Genomic DNA, 27,943 nt, shown 5'->3' with positions numbered 1-27,943 from the left:
TGTGCTGAGCTTGATGTTTGTGAATAAGCCCATTGTGTCCACCCACCTAAAACTCCACACTAGATGGAGGCCTAAGCAGGAGACAGATAGCCAAAGAATGAGGAGGAGGTGTGAGCAATGATATTTCAGATGTATTTTTTTTAGTTCTGTGATTGTGTTTGTTTTTTGTACATACTTGTCCCTTTTTAAAAAAGTTTTTTGGTTCTTTGGGTGTTTCTTTTTTTGTTTGTTTGCTTGTTTGTTTGGTTTTTTTTGGGGGGGTGTTGTATTTCTTTGTGAGTATATGTAGCAAGAGCTGGAAAGCCTCCAGCTTTCTGGATTAAAAAAAAAAACCAAACAACAAAACAAACAAAACCCCCAATACACCACCACCATTTTTAAAGTAAATGCGTTTACCACTATCTGTGTCCCTGTAATATATCCGCAAATCAGGAAATTTAAAGGAGAAGGGAAAATGCTTGGAGCTTTGTTGTTGCTGTTGTTGTGTTCTGTTGGTTGGTTTCCTTCCAGCTTAAGCATTCTGTCTTCCTGGCTATGTGTTCGTTTCTTTGGAAACGGCTGTAGGATGGATTTTTGATTGACTGCGTTGTCAGATGGATTATCAGAGTTGTGAGCTTTTTGGAATGGTAGACATGAATGCATGATGAGAAAAAAATATTTTGTACTTAAAATGTTTCAAAATTTTGCATCATGAAAGAAGTTAGGTTGAATAATTAACAGGTTAATTAGGGGAAAAAGTTTTTTTTTTTTAATGTGAAACAGTTCAGTTACTAGGAAAAAAATTCTCTTAATATGAGGAAAGCTTTTTACTAATGTGACTGATGGGAATATTAATACCTAAGAAATGTAGAATAGTTTCTGCAGTGCTGCAATGCTTATTTTAAACAGTAATTCTAATGTGTAGCTGCTCTGGATTACAAGCAGAAAACAGCTTTTACCCTGACCTATACACACATTTATTTGTTACAGCACTTATGTGCCCAGATTTCTGCATGACTCCCATCTAGCATTTCTGAATTTGTTTCCTGTCTTAGTCAGGGCTCTGCACGGCCAGCTGTCTTCAAGACTGTGAGCACTTGATGCTGCTCTGCCAGTGCTGGTGATGCTGAGGTCGGGGGCAGATTGAGGCTGGGGGTGACGTCAGTGCCTACCTTGCTGGGAGAGTTAATCTCCCGCTGGAGAGGCTATAATAATCTCCTCACTTGGGAGACTGGCATGTTGAGGATTGCATGTTGTACATTCCTCTACTAGGGCTGTAAAGCAATCAGCAAAGTCAGTGTTTCTAAAGCTCTATTGACAAACGTGCTTGCTAGACAGAGATTGTTTCTTTTTGGGACGGGGGTGCATAGGTACACAAAAGAAAATTAACTCTTTAAAGGTGTGCACACAAGACCAAGTAAAATAACAAAACCAGGTTACAGAGGTCCACTATGTCAAATGAGCATGTAATTTATAACATTGCAAGATAAACTGTCTCCTTTGTGGACATTAAAAAGTAACAGAAACTAGATTTCAGATTGGTTCAGACTGATCTCTACCAAAACACAGCCCACCAAACCATGACACTGTGCAAGCAGAGATAGTCATCAACACTGACACTGCTCTGATGAATTGACAAGGAAGGGTCTATGGTAACTTCCTTGGAATCAGTTCCAAGTGTCTGAGGTGGCTGGTCACAGAAAGTACGTTGAGGAACAGGGGAAATGAGCAGATCACAGTTTTCTCAGGCTTTTCTGTCATCCGGTGTGTGGTGCTTTTTGTGGGCCTTATGACACCCAACAAACTGACCTGCTGGGACAGAGAAGAGTGATTCCTTAGTGAAGGCTGCACCTTTTCAGTGGCAGTTTCTCTTTTTGGCTTTCAACTTTGAAGCAACAAGACTGAATTAGGAGTAACATGGACACAATGTGGATGCCAAAAATGCAAGGAAGCACAACACATGGATGCTCCAAAGACAGTGATGCTACTCGGTGCCAGACTCCTTAATATGCTCTATTATTAAACTGTTATTAGCTCTGCCTTAACTGACCTTTCCAGTTTTAATGGTATGACCCGCTGAGAGTGCCTATCTATAGCAACACTAACCCTTCATTCGCAGAACGGTAGAGACGCACCGTCTCTGGGCAGGCAGTACACTTTTTGTCATTCGAAAAGAGGCTTTGCGCCTTGCTCTCCCCACCCCCAAACCCCCATCGCCTTCCCCCCGCCCCCCGTTTTTTGGGAGCAGCTAGGTCTTGATAGGAAGTTGTGCCCAGCCCCTGGATAGCTGCGGTAGCAGGCTGTGCCTACCCGGAGTTTGCGTAACTGCTTTCTCCGCGCCCCTCCCGCCCCCGCGGCACCTGGGGCGGTCCGCGCCCGCGGAGCCAGGGGGCGCGCCGCCGGCTCTGCCTGCGCTCCTGACACAGGCAGGGGAAGGGACTGTCTCCGGATTTCCACCCCTGCCACAGAGGGAAGGTTACCGGGAAGTGCTGCGAAGAGAGCGAGCCTGTGCGGGCTCGGAAGCGAGAGAAAGACGCAGTCGCCTCTCCGCGGCAGCCCTTTCAAAAGTCCGTGTTAAATGTGACACCCCGGCGAAATGGGAGCAGAAGAAACACCCCTCTACCCACCCCTCGTCGTCCCCCCCGCCCTTTTCCATGGAAACTCGTAAAAGGAGGAGGAGTAGAGTTTGCTACGGAAAAGTCTCACCTTGGTCTGAAACAGTTTCGGGCGTTTCTGCAGGATCGGAGCTGCCCTTCTCGGGGGAGGGGAGGAGGCAGGCAGGGAGATCTCTAACTACCTATATACATTTCCCCCCCCATCTCCGCTTGATCTTGTTTTATTCGAGCAGCACGTATCTCCACCCCTCCTCCCCCTCCCTCTCCAGGTTGATCGGCTGAAATGAGGCTTTGCGCGCTTATCCCTGCTCGGGCTTTAAAACAAAACCCGGCCCCGCGCAGCCGGCGGCGGCTCGGGGCGCCTCGGCGCTGAAGCGCGGCGGGGCCGGGCGAGGCGAGGCAGGACACCGCGGAGCGGGGCGGCGGCTCCCGCGGAAACTTCGCTTGGAAAATAAACCTCCACCACTCTCCTGGAGATCCACGTGAGAGCAGGAAAACCCGACTGCAAGATCTCCGCGCTGCTGCTGCATGCTGCGATTTTACTTTTTGTTCGCATTGATTTTTTTTTTCCCTGTTTGTTTGTTTATTCTTACTTTCATTTTGGAACCGGTTCCCGGTTGCTTGGCTGAACTTCTGGAGACCAATGGACCTTTTATATTACCTTCCTCTGTTTTAAACAAACTGTGGGCGCTTAAACTTTTCTCTTTCCCCCTCCCCCTCGCTCCTTAACCCCCACCCTTCAGCTCATGGGGCTAACACTGCAAAGCAGCCGCAGCAGAGGGGGAAATACACAGACACTGATTTATTTATCCGTCTCCTAAATTGTAGTTAATTCTTTTCAACACCCATTCTCTCGCTCTCTTTTGGCTGTCGGGTGTCGATCTGTGCATTGTTTTATCTGATCTCGATCCTTTTGTTGTTGTTGTTGTTTAAATGCCATGCATTACTTATCTAGAGAGAAAGCTATATGGAGATAGAGGCGTATAGTGAATGCGCGTGTTTCCATAAGACACACTATCAAGGGAGCAGATCAGAAGCAGCCCGGATCCTGACCCTGACTGTATGAATAAGTAAGCAGGATGCTGACGACTGTGTGTTAGTTGCCTGTAAGGTTTTCGTAAGTTAAAGGGGGACGGAGGAGGGGGGACAGACCAGAGACAGAGCTTAGAGTGTTTGTGCAGAGGGGGGCGAAGCTCTGACACTTTTGCTCCCTCCAGCATAGCTGCTGCCTCCCATCACTAGAGCTCCGCGGTTTACTGTAGTGCACCCTCCCTCCCCCATCCCGCCCGTTCCCTTTTCTTTCCTTCCTTTTCTCTTTCTTTTTCTTTTCCCCTCTCCCTGTGGTAGTTTGCTGATGTGCAACCCGGATCCATCTTCTGATAGCATCAGCGGGACCGGGGTTGGCGGCGCGGCGGGCGCGGGCCGGGCGCGGAACGGGACGCGGGCAGCCGCCGCCGCCACCTCCTCCGCGGGAAGTTTGGCTGGGGTTTGACAGAGGCGAGGGGACGCCCTGACAGACAGGATCTCCCAGCCTGAGTCCACCCCCTGCGCCCACCCACACACCCAGAGACTTTTCCCGACGAGAGGGCAGGAGGGGCAGCGACGCTCATGCTCCTCACTTTGTGTCGCACCCGTCTGACTGGGGCTACCTAGGGAGTACCGTCTCCCGGAAGAGCCCCCAGGTGGAGAAGGGGAAAAAAAAAAAAAAAAAAAACCAACCCCTCAACAAAACCTGTGGTTCCTCCATCCCTTTCCCAAGTCGGCGTGGACAGCCGAACCGGCCGCCTAGTTCACCCGCGCCCTGCCCACCACCTCTCCGCCCGAGGGATGATGAAGATGCTTTGCTGGAGGATGGCACTGTGGTTGGCCGGGTGGACTGTCTGCGGGAAGCCTTCCTGCTGCTCTGGCCTTGATTATGACTACACTTACGATTTCACTGAAGAGGATAAAGCCGAGGCGATAGATTATAAGGATCCTTGCAAAGCTGGTAAGTGACTTCCACGTCTAATGCAGCTCCCCGCCCCCTCCCCAGATGGTGACTTTGTCTCGGCTTTATTTACGGCGGGGGTGCGTGAGGGGGGAGTCTCGGTCTCACCTGCTCCCTCCCAGGGCAGAGGCGGCGAGCGCAGCCGGAGCCCTAAGTCCAGCTCCCTCACCTGGGGAAGTACCTGGGACCTGCTTTTCCGGGGACTTCCCACTTCCTTACCGCCTGCGGCTGGGGTGGGAGAGGGGCGCGGTGGCGGGCAGGGAAGGGCAGGGAAGGGCAAGGCAGGATCGGCCGCCACCGCCCCGCGGCCCCGGAGGCGTCGAGGCGGCTGCAGAGCCCTCGGGCCACCCCGCCGCCGGAGCCGCGGAAGTTGCAGAGAGCATTGCGGCAGGACTTAAAGGTTTCGAGGCGGGACCATGCCCCGCAGCACCAGCCGAGAGCACGGAGTTGCCGGGTCGGGCTCCGCCGGAGACTGGCGGCTTCTCCTGGGGCCCTGCCCGCCCCCGCGGCGGGCGTGGGTGCTGCCTCCGTTTCCTTCTCCCCTTCTTCCATCTCAACCTGTCGCCCCCGCGGCCAGGCACCCCTTCCCAGGGGCCGGGGCGGGCCCTCGGCGCCTTCTGGGTATGGATAGGATAAGTGAGGATCCCGAGCGGTAGGGAATGCGTGGGGGATGATAACTGTTTGCTGGTGTTTCAGCCATGCAAGCCCACGCGTCCTTCTCTTGTAACCTGACAAGTAGTTGCTGCGGCTTGGTGTTTTACAGCGTGTGTGCGGTGGGGCTGCTGCGGTGTCTCCTGCGTGCTCCGTGCCTGACCCACCCCTTCCTAAACTGCGAGGGAAGAGCTGAGATACAGCCTGTTCTCACTTTGCAGAGCAATTGAGTGTTTTTCTAGAACGTTTATCTAACTGATTTAGGACTGCAGCCTCCTTAATGCCAGGTACAATTCTTCACCCGTTAAAGTTATCAGTAACAAGAACTGACCTCAGGAACCGGGTTCACCGGTATTTAAGTAGACAAGTGTATCTCGGTGATGCTCCCCCCTCCTCCCCCCTCAATGTGTTATCAGCGACAGCGGTGGTCTATTCCCTACAGCTCTATTGTTAAACAAGTGCTCAAGTTTTCTAGCAGTCTCCTTTGCCTTAATTAGTTATTTTATATTTTGAAAACTAGTTCAGCCAAGGGTTGTATTCGCTGTCTGTGTGGTTTTCTTTAATTTATTGAAGAGAATGTGGTGTACATATATGTCAAATACGCAGACACTGTGTTTTTCTAATCACAACAGTACTTTATTCCTAAGTGTGAATTGTTAGGTTTTCCTTGCTTACAACTGAGGAATGTTCAAGTTCAAAAAGAACATAAGCAACTGCAAACAAAACATCATTTTCTCCTCAATTAGTACTCACAAATAAATATAAGTAACTGGTCATAGTTAACTTGACTCTTTTCTTCTGGTCTGTAATTAAGGAAGTTCATGTGAGTCAAGCAAGAAATGTGTATTCACTCTGTTTGCTGTGCTATTTTTTTAGTACTTCTTGTTTCATTGTGGGAATAATTAGCAATTATAATTCATGAGACTAAGTGTTTTGAGATTATGCATGGGAAAAAGACAACAGCAGATGACTGCAATTTGATCAGCGTTGCCAATTCTCTGCCATCATTTTGTTTTGACTGGAGAAGAATTTTGCCCATTGAAATATTTCATGGAAGTTCTTGCTGCTGTTGCTTTTTCACAAGTATGTGGTGTTTAGATACTACTACAGGAATGAAAGACTAGTAGGTGTGTGAGGAGTTAGCTGTATGTAGTTCTTGTTAGTCTTAAAAGCAATCACTTTGAGGTTTTCTGTTCAGTTTGTTTGCTAGTATATGGTACTTCTCCAGGAACGAAAATGCGCACCACTGCTGCATGCTGGGTTTGTACCATGTAGCCATCATTTTTAATAAAAAATTGAAAGTTCTATGTATTAGTGAAACTGATCTCCACCAGTATTTCCCAATCTACTTTTCCTGCTAAACCTTCCCCAAAGGCTCCATTAATCTTAGCCTGTAAAGCACTGATACCTGATCAAAGATGATGGGAATAGAGGGTGCTCAGCCTCTTTTAGCAGCATAGCCCAAATGTGTGTTCTCCCTAGGTCAGGTCTTATCGTCTGGGGTGGATTTTGGACTTCCATGAGTAAACTTACTGATATCTGCCATTAGGATGTTTCCACAGTGAGGCCCTAAAGAAGGACAAAGCCAGGCTTCGCACTCAGGGTGTGAGTTGTTCACACTCAAATTTGTGTGGTCGCTCTCTGTGCAAGATAAAATATCTCCTTGCTGAGATTGTGTTCTGGGTATGCAAACTTTGTATCTTAGGTATAATTAACACCTGCTTTTACTGTTGAGGGCTTTCAGCTGAGGCAGCAGAAGTACTTTTTTTTTTTTTNACTTGGCAAAATGGGGAAGGCCTAAGGTCAATTATGGTTTTACCTAGTTACATACTTCAAAAACTCCACTGATACCCATGCAGATTTTGTAGACGTGCTAGAATAATTTGACCTACCCTCAAGATGGATTCATCTGTATTTTTGAAGTTATTTGCATTCAGTTTTTCTCCAGTGAGTAGGGTTTGTGGCTTAGTTTTTATTCCATAAGCTGCATGAGAAAAAATTTGTAATCTTGTGACAGAAAGCACTGCACATGGGGCAACAGATCTATAGTTGGATAACATTATAATTCAATACCTCTTTATAGATACAGTCCTAACTCTGTTAAATAAGAGTTCTTTTGGTAGGTCTCTTTTCCTGTTTTGTGAAAGTGATGGAGAAATTTACCAGAAAAAGGATGTGCCAGCCTCTGAGGTGTTATTTATGGGTATTCTGTGGGATTCTTTTTTGGGTACTATGAATGTATTTTAACATTTTCGTAAGGAAGGGATCATTTTAGTGAATGTGCCTAGACTCACACTGTTCCTTCAACTTAAAATTCCTAGAAGCAGAACAGTGCAGGATACTATAGAAGCTGAAAATTTAATTTTCTTACAATATTTCCATCTTTGTGTAAAATCCAGAGATAGCAGGTTTTTGTCGGATGCCCAGTAGGGTTAGGAATTGTTTCTGGAACTGATATTTCCATCTGTGTCTAAAACAGCAGCTATTTTATGCAACAACCCCAAAGTGCAGTCTTGGCAGTGCACATTGGGATCTCTGGAGTAAGGGCTTCGGGGAAGAGAAGAGCCTGGAGAAGTGCTGTGACAGTGTGGAGGAGAAGAGTGTTGGAAGGAAGCTGTCAACATTGTGTGGAAGAACTTGATGAACAGTGTGGCTTCCTGTGTGTTTGTCTGTAGACCTTTAACCTATGTATGAATTTTGGGTCATGCTGCATCTTCTTATAACAAGTATCCTGGCATGCTATAACAGCGGGATATGATGTAACACAGTTTCTGTGCTTCTGATGTCTCGGATATTTCCTTGTGTCTCTCTGCAGGATATTGCCCTCGGTGTTTACCATTTGAAGTTCAAGTGTAAGTCATTCTTAGTTCATCTTCAAGATCTAATTTGCCAGAAGATGTGAAACTAGGAGTGCTAGAGTACTCTAAGGAACTCAAGGACATGGATCAGCAATTGTGTAAATCAGATATTGCTTCAAAGAATAAAATGCTGAGTTAGATTTCAGTGGGCACTGTCAAACTTTTCAGATTGCAGCATGCACCTACATCTGTTGGCAGATTCCTGAAGTTTTTCCTTTTTTTCCTTTCTTGCCATGGTTTATGATATATTCAGGATATCTGTTGAGAGACGCAGAATTGAGATAGGTAGGAAGAGAATTTCCTCTTGTTCATAACCTGCATTTAGTTGATATTCAAGGTTTTTTGAAGGCTATTTGTTTGTTTGGGGTTTTGTATATTTAGTTTGTTTTTCAACAACTTTGTTTTCCTAAAACAAACCAAACAAAAAAGTGTAATCTGGTGTGATCTTCCAGTTAAAATATTGTGAACTGTGGGAGATTAGGCAACAAGTCTTAGCTTTGTTGCATAGCCACATCATTGAGGTCTGTTTCAGCCTCTGGACAGCTGTCTGTCCTCAGGTAAGCCTCTTCTAGCATTTGTTCTGTAAGGTATTCCACTTCCTAAACCAGAAGATTTAGGGAATAAATTTGAAGTTCAATTCCTGGGGCTATTATTTTTTTGCTTTTATAAGCCTTGTGGTTTTTTTGCACCAGAAATTCTGTCTGGGGAAAATGCTCTCAGGGAAAACTTCGCTGAAACTTTTCACTTAGTTTGGATGACTTTCTTTTCCCTCGCCGCCCCCCACCCCCCCTCAAACAGTTAATTGAGACTTTTTTCCATTCAAATGATGCATGAGTTGCTTTTAGGGTTTTTTCCCCAGTGAATCTAGATAAAAATGTCAGAAAAAGAATATTGAAGACAAGCAAATTTAAAGCTTCATAAGTTTTAAGTTTGATAACATGCCGTTATTTGATCAAGAACAAATTCTGTGTGCTTGAGAATCTGCTTGAGAATTAGAGAAAATTAAGACAGACACTCCTCACTGTGTTCATTTCTCCCTCCTGTGAGAATCTAAGGAATTCATTTGGTTACTTTGCAACTTTATAAATAATAATAAAAAGTTTGGATTGTCCATAGAAGGAATATTAGTCTTTCCCACATCACTGAAGTGTGAAACCTAGTGATGTACTTTATTTGTGAAGTTGTTGAACATGAAAAATTGATGATAAATATTAAGTATAATTATGCAGTGTAATCTATAACAGCAATCTAACTGTTGTTTACTGATGTTGTAGCGGTAGCCTTCTATACTGCTACATTTTGTTTTTCTTTTAGTTTCCCTCTTGTGTTCTGGGACGTGTTCAGCTGTAAGTATGCTAATTGTGCAGTCTGATAATAAGAAAATTCTTTAACTCTCTGATTATATGTTTTGAATCTGTTGCATGATTTTGATCTTTCATCTTTATAGTTCAGTCAAGAAGTAGATTCTTAAAGATATATCGTGCATTTTGCACTAATATAGAGGTTATGCTGCTAATATCACTTGCCAGATTGACAGAACTGTGGCTGTTCATGTAGTACACGCATAGTGTAGGCAGCTGAAACAGAAACAAGGTTTTCTGAATAGTCTATCCCAACTGGTTTCCATCCTGTTATGAATAATCTTATAGGGTAAATCAGACTACAGAGAAATTTAGCTTCTTAAGTATATTTTTCCAGAATTCTCCACCATTGCTTTATCTGTGCTGCCTTGTAATGTGATATCTCAATAACTTTGAAAGAGAGTTGTGGGAACATGAAGTTCTTTTTCTCCTCAACTTCACTGAAAAGATTAATTCAATATGAGACTCTGGGAAAACTACATTAAATGAATATCTTTTATATTCTAACTTCGTGGGTATCATCCCACACCAAAGGCTCAATTTCATGTCCAGACCACTTTCCATAGGGCTCTATGTCTGAATATATTTCCAAAGTGTCAAATGAGTGACCTGCAAAGAGCAGTATTACATCATTGCAGACCAAATCTAATTGACAAATCTAATTGAGCTTGGAATCAGGTCCCCCAGGCAAACTCAGTAACATTCACCACACCTGGACCTCTGCCTTATGTCATTCTTATTGCCTCTCTGAACAACAGGGTTGATAGGCTTATGACATAATTTCATTCACTTCTTCTTGGAGAGAAAGTCATGTCTGTGGTACATGGTAATGAAGGAATGTCTGTGAAATAGAAAAGCTGTAAAACTGAAGAGTGAACTTCTGCTTTTCACAAGCTTGTGGAGGAAATTTTTTTTTTTCCCCCTCCTGGATGCATTATAGTACTCTAACTCTAAATTTTATAATGGTGAATAAATTAAACAAGGGGAGAAATCTCTACTCTTTGTTTAGACAAGATGTATTTATCCTTAAACTGAAATAGTTTTTTGTGGTCTGGCTTTAGACTAATGAAAAATATTATGGTCTATAATTTTTTTAAAAATATGTATCTGAAGGAAAAATATATTCTAACAGTATTCCAGAGCAAAACTAAGCTTTGGATTTTCACAACTTTCAGTTGGATGAACAGCATTTCATAGTGTTTTTCAGTTGTTTCTCAGTTTCTTTAGGAGCTTTCTAATCTATTTGTTTCAGTCATTATTGAATGCACTCCATTCCCCCCATTCTTAACCACAAACGACCTCTGTCCACCTCCCTACTACATTCCTTCAGGGTAATAGGAACTGAAAATGTGACCAGAGAAATCTTTGGATTTTTTTAGTTCTGTCTTGTCAAGCTGTTTTTATTGGCTAAAAAAGACCTAATGGCCAATCTGCTAATGTGTTTTAATGCATAGTCATTCTTTGTGCCTGCTGTTCTTCTGCTTCTTTTCCTGTAATTTCTTTATTTGTTCCCATGGCAAGTTCCCTTGCCTCTGGATTCCCTTCCTCCACCAAATACACTTTCTACTAGCTTTTTGGCTTTTTCCTCTGCTGCCTGACCAGTCATCTATCCCTCTGGTTTTTTTCCCTTGACATACTCTTCTCTTGCTTACAATTATTATTTATTCCCTCCAAAAATAACTTCTAGCTCATCACAGATCTTCTGTAAGATTGTCCTCTAGTGCCCTGAGAGTTCTGTAGGAAAGAAACTGGGCACCTTTACCCGCAGCTGGAAATGATGAGGAGAAGCAGGATGGGTGGGCTGTGTGTGACCAGCATGTTCGCAGAGGCCTCATGCTTGGAGTGCTCAGTGGGCTGCAGTGATCTGTTAAGCATTTCATGTCCAACCCTGAAATATCCACCTACAAATGTTTATACAGAATATGTACGCGAACCTTTTTTCTCTGTTGGGCTCATGTACCTAAATATCAAGATCTGAAGATTGTCCTTGATGATCAACAGAAATAAGAGTACTCTAAGTACTTGAAGTGTAAAGCTTGTATAAATAGAAATGCGTCAGAACAGGTTGAGCTGGGGAGTGTGAAGGTGGAGGCTGTGCTGTGGACATATGTAGAGTGTCGGTGTGAGACCCATGTGAGTGACTGCTCTTGCAGACTGTTATGGAGGCAGTTCCTACTCATGCAGATACTCTCATGATGTTTATTTGGAGTTTTTGCCTGAGTAATGGTCTGCAACTGCAAATTATGAGTGGCTGTAAGTGAGCATCAAGTGTTTGAGAATATTTCAGCACAGTCAGATAGCTCTTACAAAGCAATAATGCTCCAAAATGTAGGTTTGTGGGTTTTCCTTTCGATGGTAAAAAACAGAGTTTGTCAAGACCAAAATGGCAAAAAATCAATATTGTTCTAAAATAACTCCTGATTTTTTTTCCTGAGGCTTGTGAAATTTGATGCCTAATGGGGTATGCAGTGTGTGTTAAACCAGCTTCTTTGCTATATATACTTCAATGGTAAAAAGTCTATCAGTAATTGACTAAGAATTGATTTTAAATTTTTTTTTATTCATTTTGATGGTTATAAAGGATATCTGATCAGGGAATACTCAGCAAAATCAGGACATAAAAATGCAAAGGAAAGATGTTTATTTTAAAGCTCATTTTCAGTGCATTTAAATCTGAATGTAAAAGTTATCTGTCTTGCTGTTCTTGTGAATTTAATTTCTTTTCCTACAGAAATTGAGTGACAGAGATACATCACTGTATTTGAAAGGTGTCAGGACGTTTCCAGTCACATTGTGATCCTTGGATATTTGTAAACTGTGTGGTGGAGTTTAAATACCAGCTATTGTAAGAAGTGAGGGGGCATGGACATCAGATGTTAGGATTGTATCTAAATAGCTGTGCAGGTGGGTTACATTATCATCATGCTGGTAGCAGCAGTTAAATATATTCCTAGTGACAAATATAATTGTTATTAAACAGAAATGAATCAATTTTATTGGTATCTGGTGTTTTAATAAGTACTAGTTAGGTACGCTCATGCTCTCATGGGCATTGTATCACTAAAGACCTTTAACACTTTTCCGCTTTCCTGGTAGAGTATAAAGAATTTTGGTCAGGGCACAGTAATTGTAGAAATAGTAGCCAAAACACAGAGCTTCTTATGTTTCCAGATAATGCACTCAGATAAGCATAGAAAATAATTTCAGATGGTTCTTATATAATATCAAGATTTATTTAAACAGTTTACTTGAACAGCCAATTATATTTGCTTTCATGAGGAGTAGTTTTAGAACAACTTTGTGAGTGTGAGAACATGATGATGAACTGCCCAATTTCTCCATCTGGTAAAATGTCCTTATATTTATAACAAATTTGCATACACCTTAATTTTTACTTGCTCTTGCTTTTCCCCCTTACTCAACTTACAATTGTGCTCTAACTTCAGCTTTAATTGCAGGTAGGTTATGCTGCCCTACTTCAGAACTGTTTCTATATTTATAATTCTCTACTTAAGCTCTTGTATAAGCATATAGGCAAATGGATAAATTGAGTATTTTATGTTCAGGCAATGTCCTTAGCCCTTTCTAACGATGAGCATTTTTCCATGAAAAATTACCAGTGCCATGTTGAAGGCATGACCATCTTTTCTATGATCTTCAGTTTAATATCAGGATTTTTGATCTGTCCCTCAGCCCATCCTTGTGTCATCATATAAACTGCTCAGTCTTTCTCTAACTATGTAGCTATTCAAGACTATTGATTCAGGACTGAATTGTGGAATCCATATTCTGTTGTTACTGATATGCCATAATAGCATTATGTTCTGAAAACTTATATAGAATAATCTTTTTTGCCTGGAAAAGAAATTATTAAAGAAAACCCAACAAACCCACAATAAACCCTGAGACAAAAAAAATATAATTGAGCCTATAAATCTCTAAGAAATCAGGTTTGTATGGGTAAATGTTTTATTCCCCAAAGTTTACATTAATGAAAAACTGTTTAATGAAAAGAGGCTAAAAAGATTTTCAAGTTAGAAAAGCAAAAATGAAAGAGAAGGGACATAAACATGAACAATTTAAGAAATTATATAAGAAGATAAAATAGATTTTTTCTCCTAATAGTCTATTAAATTCGGAAGTGGAAAATTCCGAACAAAGACAAGGAGATATGGGGGAATCTTATACAGCTTTTTTTAGATTGGAATCTATTAAAGGATTCTGCTGAGTCAGTGTTTGGATATATGATATGACATTTACATAGATATCAGAGCTCCAGATATTGCTGATGTTTAGTATTGATAACATTTTCAAGTGCATATATACCTTAGGCTTCAGACTTCAAACCAGTATTTAGTAGGTGGAAACATGGATGAACCCTGATGTGTGGCAACATTATCCTTGTCTACCTACTGCAAATTCTTGTTTCTTTCTATGAAGCAGCTGGTGGTAACTGCTGTCAGAGACAGGACCTTGGATATGATCCAATGTTGCAGTTCCTTTGTTCCTCAGCCTATCCTAAATGTTATTTTAAAAACTCATGTCTTGTAGCATGCCTAAAAGACAAATGCGATTTAGCAGTTTTGGGAAGTGAATGAATTTTGAAGCTCAGTATGACTGTAAACACATTGACCGACTATATTTGATGAAAATGAATGTGTGCAAGCATACAAGAAGAAAACTGCATTTACCTATGTTTAAAGATTGTCGTTACGGGTCCAGTGGAGCACTTACACATGTGTTTATCTTTAAAACACATGGATGCACATACTCACCTGACAACCTAAGTAGCTATCACTGATACCTACAGAAATATCTATACAGGATCTTTAAAGCTGCACATACAGATTGTGTGGGTGCCTTTTTCTCCCTTTGGATTTTTCTCCACTCATAAGCGCCCAAGTTCATTTGTGTGTAAACCTGATCTAGAGGGCATTGAACTCAGTGGGAATGCTTCCAGCTGTTATAGAGATAATATTTATAGGTGAATAAGTAATGAAGTGCAGAGCTGACTGATTTTCTTCTGTGTGCTTGGACTCTGGCTTACTTGTATTCATGTGCTCACATGCACGTGCCTGCTCATGATTGCAGGCACATCAATGAAGGCAGTTGGATTTTTGCCCCAGTTTCTGTAGTTGTCATCACTAGCACAAGAGTATCATGAAATCTTACATTCGGTGACCTTGTGATTACAGGTTCTTTCTTGCTGGACTGGGGTGTGAAAAAAATCCAGCAGCTTGAAGAGCATCTGATTTTCTTTTTTTTTTTTCTTCCTCCTTACAAGAAGCCTCAGGATAAGACTGAATTTTGATTACTGCAGTAATTTCTCAGACTTTAGAGATGGGTTTCTTCTTGTTATAGCTGAATACTTTAATTGTTCAATCTGCTAGATGGCTAAAGATGCTGACGAACATGATGGTTGCAGTTGCATATACAGTTCCTTATCTGTATAATTTCAAGAAATGTAAAGGTGAAGATAGTAAGCCACTCATTACAAAGTACAGCAGGCATGTGAAACTAGTGTCAATGTAGTTTGTACTAAGATCAAGAAAATCGTGTACCACTAGCTGAAGTTTGACAAGCCCTGAAAATCTCTTCAGTAATTTACAATATCCCAAAATTAAAACGTTTCCTAACCCAGGGGCTGCTAGAAGCTAAAGGCATCCTTGGAAAGCTAGGAGAAACAAGTGTACTTATATCCCCACTTATTAAATAAATGGAGGAATTAGTTGAATAACAAAGTAAGACGAGAGCAGAAAGTGTATTTTTCTTTTCCAAAGCTATGTATAGTTTGGATGGATTGCAAAAACTCTAGATTGCTGTGTAGAACTAAGTAATCTTACAAAATAGCCTAACTCAGTGCAAATCTTGCCTTTAACCACATAGTTTGTGTTTGGAAACACAAAGTTTTGTGTTTGGAAAACTTCTTTTTTCTTTCTGATGTTGTTTCTTCCACATGTTGAACTTAAATCATTGTCAAAGTTAGAACTGTAGGTGATAAATGAGTTTAGACTTGACTGAGGGTTTTTGTTTGAAGAAAGGTCTTCACTTGGCTTTAGTTATGGAGTCTCCTGGAGTTGCTTGCTAAGGGAAAGGAAGGAGAAAGATCTCTGCTTGTCATGAATTGATTCCCTTTTTACAGTGTTTAGGTCCTTTGATCACTACACTGAAGGAGTGGTAGAGAGCAGAAAGTGTGGGAGAGGGGTTTCCGTTTTTTTTCGGTCTTTCATCTGCATTCTTGAGTATGAAACCCTTTCACACGTGAAGTACAGGTGAAAATAAAGAAACCTAATTCAAGTCTTTTTGAGTATTTTCATTCATAATGCATTTAATCTGGAAGAAGCTGAATTATGAATTGTAGTTCTGGTGCATCACAGTCAGTGTGTCTACAGAAGCGAAACTGGAGTAAAGAGAATTTATAACATATGCTTCCTTTTGCATTATGGAAGAGAGCCAAATACAGAGATGCCTCCTTGATCAGTAATGTGTTTATGGAGATATGCAGATCTTGAGGGGGCTAAAGCTAAAATGTTAGAGAGAAATGCAAGGTACTCAGTGTTGATTTAAATCAACAATGTGTAGAGCCAGCTAAAGTTATAGCAATCTTTTTTGACTTGAAAAAATTGATCTTTCTTGGTTGACTATTTTTTGAGATTTTTCAAAATGTGTCTTAGGTTTATTTGGTATGTGGTATAACATTTTATCACATATAATGTATTTTTGCTGATTCATTGATCTAGTTATTTTAGGTCCAAGTTCGTATAGGAAATCAAAGGTTTCCTGAATTACTTACATTCATAATTAAGTCTTTCTAAACATTTTGTTTGTCTTTCCTAAATATGAGCAAGCTCAGACTAAATAACAGCTGTAAGGCAAAAATCAACAAAAGTGAACACAAATAGTAATACTCAATTCTAACTACATAATCTTAGTGAAGAAGCAAAATTATGTGACACTTGGTTTCTACTCACATAATCTGGCTCGACTTCATTGACCTAAAATATCCTAGGTTTTAGCAGTGGAGAAATTCTCTTCTCCTTCCAACAAGTAGATGATCTATCATCAAAATCCGCAAATACCTAGATGAGATTTTTTATCCACTTGAAAGTGCTAAAGAAAAAAGTGAATAACCTCATTCTTACATGCCAATCAGTTGTGATTCCTTTTAGTTTTATGGTGTTCTAGTATCAAAATAAACCCGTTCCACAGCTGGCTGTCCATTGGAAAGGAACACGATGAAGACCCGCTGATGCACTGATAGAGTTACAGGGTGTACTTGCCCCACAAGTCACAACCAAACAGACACTGCATCTTTCCTTCCTACCATCTTCATAATCAGTTCCGCATTTAGTTTTCCTTTCTGTTTGTTGCCTGAAGAGTCTCAGGTATTTGTGTTTAAGGTTGGATAGGTGCTTAGGGATGTCATGGAGAATTATTCAGCATCACAAAGTGCTGCATGGGTTATTTGCCAAGGGAAGCCAGGTAATCAGGTAAAACTGAGATGCAAATGAGAGGTGAATTATCCCATGGTGAACTCTCTGCAGCAATAGATAGAGGATTTCCAGCAGAAACTTCTGTGAGTGCATTTTCTTCTGCAGATCAAACTGTACTCTGTCTTTAGCTGCTTCTAGGGTAGTGAGTTTTAATTAAAATAATGATACACATATCAAAATTCCTAGTGGTATTGTGTTCCAACCTTTCATTCAGTTAAATATGGATGAATTATTCTCACACAGACCTTTTAGTTTTGCTTTTGCACTCTGCTGTGGATTGTTCCATGACACTTCTGCCTGGTAAAATGCCATGGCTTATAAAGATGGTTTGTCAGGAAGTTTGTTACACTTCTTCTTTCTGTCAGATCAGTCTAAGAAAAGATAGCTGCCTTCCTTGCAAACTTTGAGTTTCATCTTTTTGGACTATCATAGCTAAAATAGCATTGCCTCATATCCTGCCATGGGATATACAGGAGATCCCATAGGTTGGATGTGGAAGAGTCTGCATTAATGATGTGCTGCAGATTCTGAATTGTGTTATGTAGGCCATGGTGTGGACTGTACAGCAGGGAGCTGTGCTCAGGGCAGGGGCTCACAGCAGCCAATGGAGGGTGTTTTGTTTAGGTGTTTTTTCCCTTTATGATAAAGTAGTGTCTTCATTTTTTTTATCTGACTTGTGTGTCCTGACATATTTATGTATTAATGTTAAATGGGTTATGTTTATGTGCAGCAACCTATAAGGCTGAATTCTTCACTTAGGCTGCAGTTCCCTTCAGGATCTCTTGTTACTTCTAATGAGAGGAATGGCATGGTGACATTCACTTTATTGAAGTCAGAATTTGAACCTGAAGAACAATTATATTTAGGGTCACTTTACTGAGACTTATAGGAGGTGTATTTTTTTGACAGTCCATTACAAAGGAGGCAAGAGGTAACCAGCTAATTAGGGTGTAATATGTCTTTTGGTTTTTTGTAATGTTTTAAAATATATATATATAGACATTGCAGTGGAAGAATCTTTCTGAAGTGACATTATGCTAGACTGATTTTCAAGCATAATGAGCTGTTTTAAAAGAAACAAGTAGTTGCTGTTCATACACGGTACAGAAGCAGATAATCCATGCAGTTTAACTAGGCCCGTTGAATTGGATGCAAAGGAAAATTAATTTAAAAAGCTTTTGTTGTTGTTCCCCCTTTGCAGTGGGAAGTTATATAGAGAAAAGATATTGTAGCAAGAGTGAGCATAGAGGAACTGTTCTGTGCTGCGAGCCAAAGGACATCATTAGGAACGCTCCTATTATCTGGAAGCCTGACTTCCTGTCTCAGTTTCCTCGTGGGTCTCAATGAATGGCAGAAGAAATGGAACACTTTCCTGCTTGGCCAAAAACTCTGCTAAATTACTCCTTTGGCTCCACGCCACACTATGCTCGGGAATAAATCCTGCAGCTCCCCCCTGAGTCTGGAGGGTACTTGCTGCAGTTTCTCAGGGCTGGTGGAGTGAATTTTAGGAAGTCCAGCCTTCCCATGAGTAGTGTAATGCTTCAGGTGTCTTTTTGTACGTTCTCAGAAATTCTTTGTCATAGAGAGCAATAGATGCATTGACATTTGTTAATGTAAGCTTTCATGAGAATGAAGGGATGTTCAAGAACTGCAAGTATGTTAGGATTTTTGTATTTGGGAAACATTTTTACTACAATGAAAATAGTGTAGCATACCTTGCAAAAAGTGCCAAAGACATGCTTAAAATAAGATACTTTTAGAAAGGCATTCAATTCAATAACTAATTTTCTGATTTTTTTCCCATAGTTTGAACAGATCAACTAGTGTGTGCACCAAAGTTGTGAAATAGAGTTTTACTATAAGGTATAAAAATAAGGTAATAAAGATTTTTGTATATAGAATAAAAGATAAGTTTCAGACATCAAGTGCAATTGATGATGCATCTGTCATCTTCAAATATGCAGAGGATTTTTAAAATAATTTTTTCATTTGTTTTTAGTTGTGATATTTGGTACATTTTCTTTAACACATATTTAACACATATTGAACCCCAAAACTTTCAGTATGTTGTCTTAGCTCTGATTTTAGTTAAAACCCCAGCACCAAACCTGTGGTTCAGTTGTTACTGTCAGTTTCTATACTTTGTATTTTGACTACAATTGGCAAGGAAGAAACTCAAAAGAAACTTGGCAAAATATACCCCATTTCCCAATAGCCTTTCTCTATAATAGAATTAATAATGTGCTTAATAATTTTTTGGCTTGTTTTTCATCTAAGTGGAAAAATATTCTTAATTCTCTGGGGATGGGAAATGCTTACCATAGTTAGCATTCTATATGTGTCATCTTTCAAAGGTGACAAGCAGCAGTCCAGCTGGAAATTTTGATCATATATGGAAAAAAATACAGCAAATACTTCATGCCACTGATGTATTTCAACAAGAAAGTATTGATCAGGCTGTGAAGACAGGTGAAGACAGCAGTGTAAATACATGTGTCCAAGTTATTTTAACTCCGTATTTCTTTTAAATAACTGTATTTTTATTTTTATGTAAGAGGACCTATTTTCACATTTTGTGGTCCAAATGAATTCCTGAAGTTAAATGTAGATGTTCTTTCTAGAAGAAAAACACAAGCTAGCAACTTCTGCTATTATATGAACAAACAGGGCAAAATTTGCCTCAACCAACTATATTATTTTCATCCTGACTTTTAAAGCAGGATATGGGTCTAGTATTGAATGTTTAACTTTCAACCAGTCTGACCCATTATGTTTTACCAGTATTACACGTCATCATATTATTTAACTGTTTAATATCTGTATTCACTATGTCATATTTATCTAATGGTATTTTATCACATTTATAGTTTACCCTAGAGAGTTTTGCTTTCCTGAGTTTGTGTTTGATTTGTTGTGTTTATTTTTTTTTCAGAGAATTCTACCTTAAAAAAAGCTTGCTCAGAGTATCTTTATGTCAGTTTTCTGACACTCAGGTAGAAGGAAGTAGGTCTTTACTAGATGCAGAGTACAGTAAGTTTGTGAGAGGGCGTAGTGCATCTGTAAGTAGACTGGCCTATGGATATATTTAGTTTGAATATAGCTGGTAATAAAATGTGGTATTGATGTACCCAGTGATGTGTCTGTGAGGAAATTTTGTCACTGCATCACAGGCTTATATATAAAAATTGAGATGAAAATATTTGAAAACAAGACTACCTGAAAGAGATTGAAGTTTGCCCTGACTGGAGCTGTCAAGTTTCTATTCAGTGGCAAATCAGAGTAGTAAGAAACTGGGTAATTCTAAAATTATTATTTCAGTTGTTGCTTGTATAAGTGACATTGCATTTTAATTCTTACATGTATGGGTAGATGTGGCAGTTTGAAATTTTTTTGATCATGAGCTTAGACTTAAGATACTTCTTGTACTAAAACATTTGCAAGTTTTGGTTATAAAATGTCTGCTTCATTTATGCTATTGAAATGAACATAATGTGGTTACAAAGTGAGACTTCACTCTCAGCTCCATGAGGTCAATTAAGCTGAGGATGTTGAGACACACAGTTGCAGTATATGTTGACACAGTTTGATAGATAAACTGTAAGTCGAAAAAGTGCATGAACTTGGATTTTAATTGTGAAGATTTTATGTAATTTGGTAATGTAAATGAAAAATGGGAAATTGCTGTCATTATGTGTTCTAGATAAAATCTTACAGAAGCATTTGCCAGACACTTTGCTGGTTTACAGAATAGGCTGATATTAAATTTAGAGTAGTAAAATCTGCCTGGGGGACACTGTGTTTGAAGACGACTTTCTTTAAAAGCTCACTGTTCTATGAAGTATGCAGATTTCTTCCTGGAAACAAAGTATGTCTTTGTTTCAATCCAGTTACTGTACTCGCAGAAATATGTTTGTGGTATAGGAGCTCATTCTAGTGCAAGTACTAGTGAAAATGTTGATAAAGGTAACAAAGACGTTACATAAACTGTTTGATCTGTTGAATATATTGTTTCATGCCTATTTCTCATAAAGAGAAAATAAAGTCTCTGTACAGAATAGCTTTACCATTTAACATTTCTTCTGTTGCATAATGGCTGAGTTTTGTCCTGAGTTAAGTCAGGGGGAATTGACTTAACATCCACTGGCAAAAGTCTTGGAACTCTTGTACATTAATAGTTTGGATGAGATTGAGTTGACTGCAAGGGAAAAATGAGCTGTCTCCCATATCTCATGCAAACATGAAATATGTTCACCTAGTAATAAAAGGAAAAAAGAAGGTTAGTGTTGATGGACTATTTTGTGGCAGAACGAAAGCAAATTCTCCGCTGAAGTGCAATATGCATTTGCGCTGAAAACCATGTTTTCATATACCCATAAGACTGTGTCTGTGCCAAGTTGTCTGCCCGAAATTGTAATCACCAGCTCAGATTTTTGCAGGCGCTTGATGTGTATTAACTTTTGATTTGATTTTTCCAGAGCACATTGCTTATGTTATGCACACATATTAAAGGACAACCTCTTTTAACTGTACATACAGTATTACACTCTGTACATTTTTTTGCTTCTGCTTTAAAGTGGTAGACAACCATGGTATTAAGGTCATTTTCAGGAAACCCTTGTGTGCACTGAAGTGTTGAATATTAACTTTGGGCTGCTCAAAAATAATCCTCACCAGTTGGGCTTTCTGTTTATGTCTGAAAGCTGTTTCCAGTTGCTTTATGTCAAGCAATGTAAAACAGTGAAACAGCTGGTTGTTTCTGTGTCATATCTGTCATCTACAGTCTTGTCTTGCTCTTGGATGTAGCTGCACAGTTCTTAACTTTCATGGGCAGCAAGCAACATGCCTGTGCTGCCTGTTGCCAGTGCACAATTAAAATAGTCACTCTCTGGGGACTCCAATTCCTTCAGTAGTTAAGATGGACCAAGAGAAAATCAACACAGATCTGGAACTTGGTGGGGACTCTGGAAGGTTGGCATCATGGGAAGGCAATTCCTGTTGTTCAACCTCTTAAAACTTGGGCATGAAAAAAGCAGTGAGAACTGAGGCACGTGCTGTAGGAGAGTGAGAAGCTGGATGGAAGCGGGAAAATGAAATTATGCCTTTGCTGTGCAGTTGTTGGTTAATTCTTAGAGAAGCTAGAATTCATTATAGCCCAATTAAATGGTCCCCCACATAGCTGGACACTCTTCTTGCATGTGAGGGACAGGTTTTTGGTACAAATTGCATATTCTAAAGAATATGGGTTCCTCTTGACAGTTTAATTGCTTTTCCAGATAGCTTTAGGTTCAAAAGGGAGTGTAACAGCTCCTCACTTTCAAAGATGCATATCTTGTCTTCCATAGTGGTCTGCCTTGTTTCCACTCAGAACAATATGTAGTTTTGTTGTTAATTTTTTTTTTTTAATTAAAAAAGCCCCTTTGTCTGAGTACAGATCCTCTTTAGGTTTCTCCGTTAAAATATTTGGCAGAAGTATTTAATGAATCCCAGGATTTCTGGTCCCTCATCTTTTAGGAGGAAATTGCCAGAACCCAATCTTTTGTTTTTGCTTTTGGTGAATGGATATTGGACAGATGAATTTTTCGGGGTTTTTTCGTGGTTTTTTTTTTTGTTTGTGGTTTTTTTTTGTTGGTTTTTTTTTTTTGTTTGTTTGTTTGATCAGATGTGTTCATTCCTGAACAGTCTCTGAAAGCTTTTATTGCTCTCTCAGCCCATTGCAGACATTCTTCCCAGGATTGCATCTCATGGATTCAGGCTGTTGTGCACCAGTAGTCTGAAACCAGGCATCACCTTTCAGTTTGCCCAAGGTGCAGGCTTGTTAATAGAAATGCCAGCAATAAAAACTTGAACCCTGACTTTGGAATAATCAGCTAAAGTTTGTTTAGTGTAGGTCTGACCTTTGCCATGAGTACAACACTCTGTAAAGCAATAGCAGATAAGTTACTTTCATCTTACAACCCACACTTATCTTTGTGAAACAGAATTGCTGTGTAGCATCTGCCCTTTATCCAGTATTATTTTGTTTTCCAGTGGACTTCCCTTCTAGAGCTTGTGAGTTATAAGGTTGCCTCTGGTTTTGTTTGATATATTTAGAAAAGTTCCTATGTTATGCTTTTTATCTTTTATTATATATACTGACTAGAAGAAAAAAATTTTCATCTCAGCCTGAAGCATAATTTGGTGTGATTGCTCAGCTTCTGATCTCACTACCAAAAGTGTCGTCTTTTAGGAGTTGATAAAAATATTTGGCTCTGTTTCACCTCAGTCACTCTTGGCAGTTCTTCATCTGCTCTTCTGGGGTTTCCATCTGCTCTTTTATTCTGTATTTTTTCCTTCAGGCCCCAATTCAGCAGCAACAATTGCGAATAAGTGAAAACATCACTGATTTTTCTGAGAGTATGGGCTTGGATGCAGGTGCTATTCTGCATCTCTGTCAGAACTTTCCGGTAGTTTATCTCATTGCTAAAATGGAAAATATGACAATTCCCCGCAGCTTTGAGTATTTCTTTGTTCTTCCTCCCTCACAGGTGTCAAATATTTAACCCAGAGCTGTATACATTATTTAAACATGAAACCAACATGTCTAAAATTAAATATGTCACAAGGACTAAAGAAATTTTTTTTAATCTAATGAACTTCTCAAATTAAAGTCCATTTAGTTATAGAACAAAGCTTATGAACACATGTAACACTAGATTTATTAAAAAGCTTTTGTTAATTTTGTCCAATAATTTATTCTTGTTATATTATTAATGCACTTTTAACTTTAAAAAAATAAATTCATAACTTGTATTAGGGATTATTGATGCTAAATAATCATTTGCTCTCAAGTGATTTAGCCAGCACTCTACAGTATAAAGAATAATCAAACATACATGACTGGCTGCTTACTTATGAATTTCACTTTCAAATGTGCTTTTCATTTCACACGCTCTTTTATCTTTTATCCAGGAATTTTTTACAGGAAGCACAATGAAAGTTTCCTTTATCATCTAACTAGTGAAAATGTAATTTTAGTTGTGTAATGCTTGTGTACTGAAAGGCGTATCATTATAGTGAAAATCCTATATTCGTTACTCATAGGAGACAGCTTGTCTGACTAAATGTAAAGCTCAACTGGAAGGTTTAGAAGGGAAAGTAACAGAAGAAGAAAGAAGTTAGTAGTGAATACATGCATAATGAATTGGTTCATTCAGTGCTTTCCTCTTTTTTTTTTTTTTTTTTTTCACCTGCTCTTGCAGTGTGCACTTTGTCATACTGAGAATTTAATTAATGGTAGGGTTAAAAAAAAAGTAATAGTCCTGTGTCAGCCTAGCACTGACACTTATGACAGCCTCCTATTGAGTTAGCGGTTTTTTTCATATAGAATGCTGACAACTTATCATGTAAAAGCTTTTTAATAACTTTAATAGTGAAAAAGATTATTGAACATAAAAAGTGGTTTAATGAAAATCTTTACATTATCCATTTACTGAAGCATGCCATCCACAAAAGCTCTTGGTTTCCTTTCAAACAACCATTTCGTATATTCCACTAGTATTTTTTGCTCTCTCAGAACTATTGTGTAAACTAGAGAGATTTACAGCAGAATTGTATGTGAAAGATTTTTTTGGTTTAAATTTTATCTTTCTTTCACTTTCAAAAATAGCCATGAACACAAGTGTTGTCATTTGACCACTAAAATAGTTAGAATTCAGCTGCTGGTACTGGAGAGGAAGTCTAGGGAGCCTAAAACATCCTTTAAGCTTAAAAAAAAAAAAATTACTTATGTGTATTAGCAAATCCGCTATTCATGGTATTTTCAGGCACCGTGATGTTATTGTGGCAGACAAAACGAGGGAGAAGAAATGTTGCACTGATTCATCTTTCATTCCTTATCCCCAAATATTCCTAAGTCAGCTTTTAATATTTCTGACTGACTCTGAGAGTTGAAGGCAGCTGGTTATTGCTTTCCCAAGTAACTGTGCCTAGTGTTCTTGAGGCAGCTGCTAGAAGAAACAGGAGTGCACCTGGGGGCATTGCATCAACAACTAACAGAGTTTGCAAACCTGATGGCTACTGCTGTGAGCCTCCTAGACACTGCAATCTTTCTTTCTACTGTACCTTGTTGACTAAGTATACCGTCTTTCTTCTCCACTTTAGAGTGTAAGAAGACACTTGGTATATGGAGTCTGTCTGGGAAGCTTCTTCTGTCATATTTTCCAAAATCAGAAGGGGAAAACTGATTCTTCCTTTATCATATGGGAAACTTGTTCCCAGATTTAAGCCCTGAGGGTTTAAGTTAAACTTGGCAACACTTGGTGAGCCCGTAGTCACAAGAATCAATTACATATCCCTTCTGCATCATCTCCTGTATTCAGAAGTGACCCAGTTTCCACACAGTTGGTCCTGCCATAAATGGAATAATGCAGGTAGAGTCTTACCGCTGCTGCCACCAGTAAGTCCTGAAAGGCATCCATCAGCCCACTTAGTCACCATCAGTAAAGGCTGGTAGATGAACTGTTACCTGCGTGGCCATGAGGAAAAGCAGGTAGGGAAATCAACATGGGGAACCTTTCCCATGCAGGTGGCAGAGAAGAAAGTGTGGAAAAAAAGATTCTTTTCCTCTCTTGCTTTTGGAGAAAGTATGGCAGCGGCAGTTTGAGTTCCTGAAGACAAGAGCTATTTGCAAGTGAGGAAGATGTTTTTGAGGAAAGCATTTGTATAAAGGCTGAATGGCTTGTATTACAGCCTAATGGGGTGAACCAATACAAATAGCCTGGTGAAGCAGAAGCTCTGGTCGGGGGTCTGTTTACTACTTCATTTTTAATCTTTGCTTAAAAGCTTGGAGAAATTTTACTATTGGTTTCTATAGAGCCAGAATTTGTCCTTTCACTCTTTTGCTTTTCGTGTAACTAAAGAGTGGTTGTCATAAATACTTATTCTAACTCATTATAAAAATTTACGGTGGTTCAGTATCACTATTTGTAATATACTGGGTGTCACTGGATTACAGTGTAAGTCATTACAGTAAATCATATGCATGTAATACTACCTGAAATACATTGTTAGGCAGGTGGTAAAGTGTATCAGTTGAATTGTTTGGGGTTTTTTTGTGTGACTTTAACTAACTTTGTGGTTGGACAGCTGCTATTTATAACTTTGCAGTTATGTCTGTCTTGAGTCCAAGAAATTCAGTATAGTGGATGAAAGAACAATATTGGGAAGAGGGTGATTGCTTGGATAAGATTTGAAGGCTCAAAGGAGGCAGAACAGCTTCCCCATGGTTTCTGTTTTTGCTGTGAAGTACGTTGTTTGTAATCTTAGCCTAGTTATTTATTCTACCTTATTCATGTTGATCCAGGGTTAAAAATAGGACCTTTTAAAAATGATTTTGTTTCTATAGTACCTGAGAGCCTCAAATGAAATGTATCTGGCACTCCATCTGGAAAAATGATCTCTTATAAACCTCACACAGGCAAATTCTCTATTTGAATGGATGGATGTTTGGCCTGAGACATCATCTTCAGTGACTCAGTGCATATACTGACATGTTGCTATTGACAAAAACGGAAATTCTGAGTCAAATACTTCTTTCAGGGACTGTGTTAGGAGTTGCTTTGGGATATCTGTCCCTATAAACTCAAATGATATTTACGGTTCTTTTGACAGTATTCCAGCACTGGTTCTAGGTGGGAAAGCAAACACCTGTGAGAGATATCTGTTGCTATGTACTTTATTCCAGAAATTCCCACTTTCACTGCTGTCTGAAAATATTGTATGTATCCTGATGTTCATGCAAATGCTCCGGTCTCTGATAGAAAGCAGAACTATTTTACAAGCTATGTTGGTCTTATGGGCAGGTGTATTGGCTGAAAAACATAAAGAAAAAGACTAGTAAGCTTTTCAATAAGAAAATATGTTTCTGTGAAGCTGATATTGTTAATAGCTTTTCAGTTGGTTTTATGAAGTAAATGGAGTTCACATACAAATGCTGTGGTTTTCTGCTTTCACGTTTGTCCCTTTAGAAAGGTGCATTATGCAAGTTACAGGGTTTGCATTGCTTTGCTTCTTTTTTTCCCCCCTCCCTTTTGTCCCTTCATAAGCGTGATATTTATCCAATGTTCTCGAAATCACTTCTTAAGTGACTCGAAACACTGATCATCCTCTTAGTTTCTCAGAGCCCCCCACCCCAGTCTTCCTTAGCTTGAGAACCAGCTTTGCACCATAAAACCGCTTTTAACTGCACACAAGACACAAAATATCATCACAAAAGAAAAAATATGCAACATGTATGAAACCAAGTGTGAAAACAAGAAAATCTTATTGCATAGCCCCTTGGCCCTTTTAGGCTGCTTATTATCTATAGAGTGCCTTGCCCATCTGTGGCAAGAGATCAGGTCAAATAAATAAATAGTAGTTCAAACCCTTGAGTTCTTTACTCTGGAAGTAAATTAAAGTAAATGAGAATTTGCTCATGTGAAACACTGAGTATGTCAGAGCAATAATAAGGTGAAAAATACTTTATCCAAATACACTATACGAAATACACTGAAGAGCTATAAAAGATCAGTGACAATCCCTGGATCAAACTGAACACCGGCAACCACAGATGATACCAGAGGTGGGTGTGGAGCTCAGAGAAGAGTCAAAAATGGACTGGGATTTTTCCCTCCATCAAAAGAACTGTATTTTGCCTATGTGCAAGTCATGCAGGAGGTAATGAAACTTCTACTAGCTTTTTAAAAAATCTTTTTGCAGAAGTTTTTTGATTGTCTCATCTGTAAGGGATAGTCTGCAGAAGACAAGGAAAAGATTTCCCAGACGCACCAGAAAGGTGATAGTAGTATGGTATCTGAGCTCTCTCAGTTGATTTAGGATAAGGTGACAAAGTAGGAAAACCTGGGGAAAACTATGTCAAATCCTTTGGCTACGCCAAAAAAACGTCCCTGAATGCTGAGGCCAGCTGCTGAGCTGCCAGTGTGTGGGCTATTAAATTTTGTCTCTCTCCAAATATTATGGC

General features: G+C 39.7%; 1 protein-coding gene across 1 annotated transcript in view; it reads left to right on the top strand.

Annotated features, from left to right (window-relative positions):
- The first annotated feature begins 2,780 nt into the window (after window positions 1–2,780).
- The window catches only part of TLL1 (tolloid like 1), a 130,776-nt gene continuing 105,613 nt past the window's right edge, over window positions 2,781–27,943 (top strand). The window contains exon 1 of the mRNA XM_027893081.1: window positions 2,781–4,581. Coding sequence (XP_027748882.1) covers window positions 4,422–4,581 — 160 coding nt within the window. The 5' untranslated portion in view covers window positions 2,781–4,421. The remainder of the gene's footprint in view (window positions 4,582–27,943) is intronic.

This window comes from Empidonax traillii, unplaced genomic scaffold (genome assembly GCF_003031625.1).
Source record: "Empidonax traillii isolate 1590-97213 ecotype Southwest subspecies unplaced genomic scaffold, ASM303162v1 scaffold379:size601899, whole genome shotgun sequence".
NCBI classification, from domain to species: Eukaryota; Metazoa; Chordata; class Aves; order Passeriformes; family Tyrannidae; genus Empidonax; species Empidonax traillii.
Note: the sequence above shows the minus strand (reverse complement) of the source record. Positions and strands in the feature narration are given on the sequence as shown.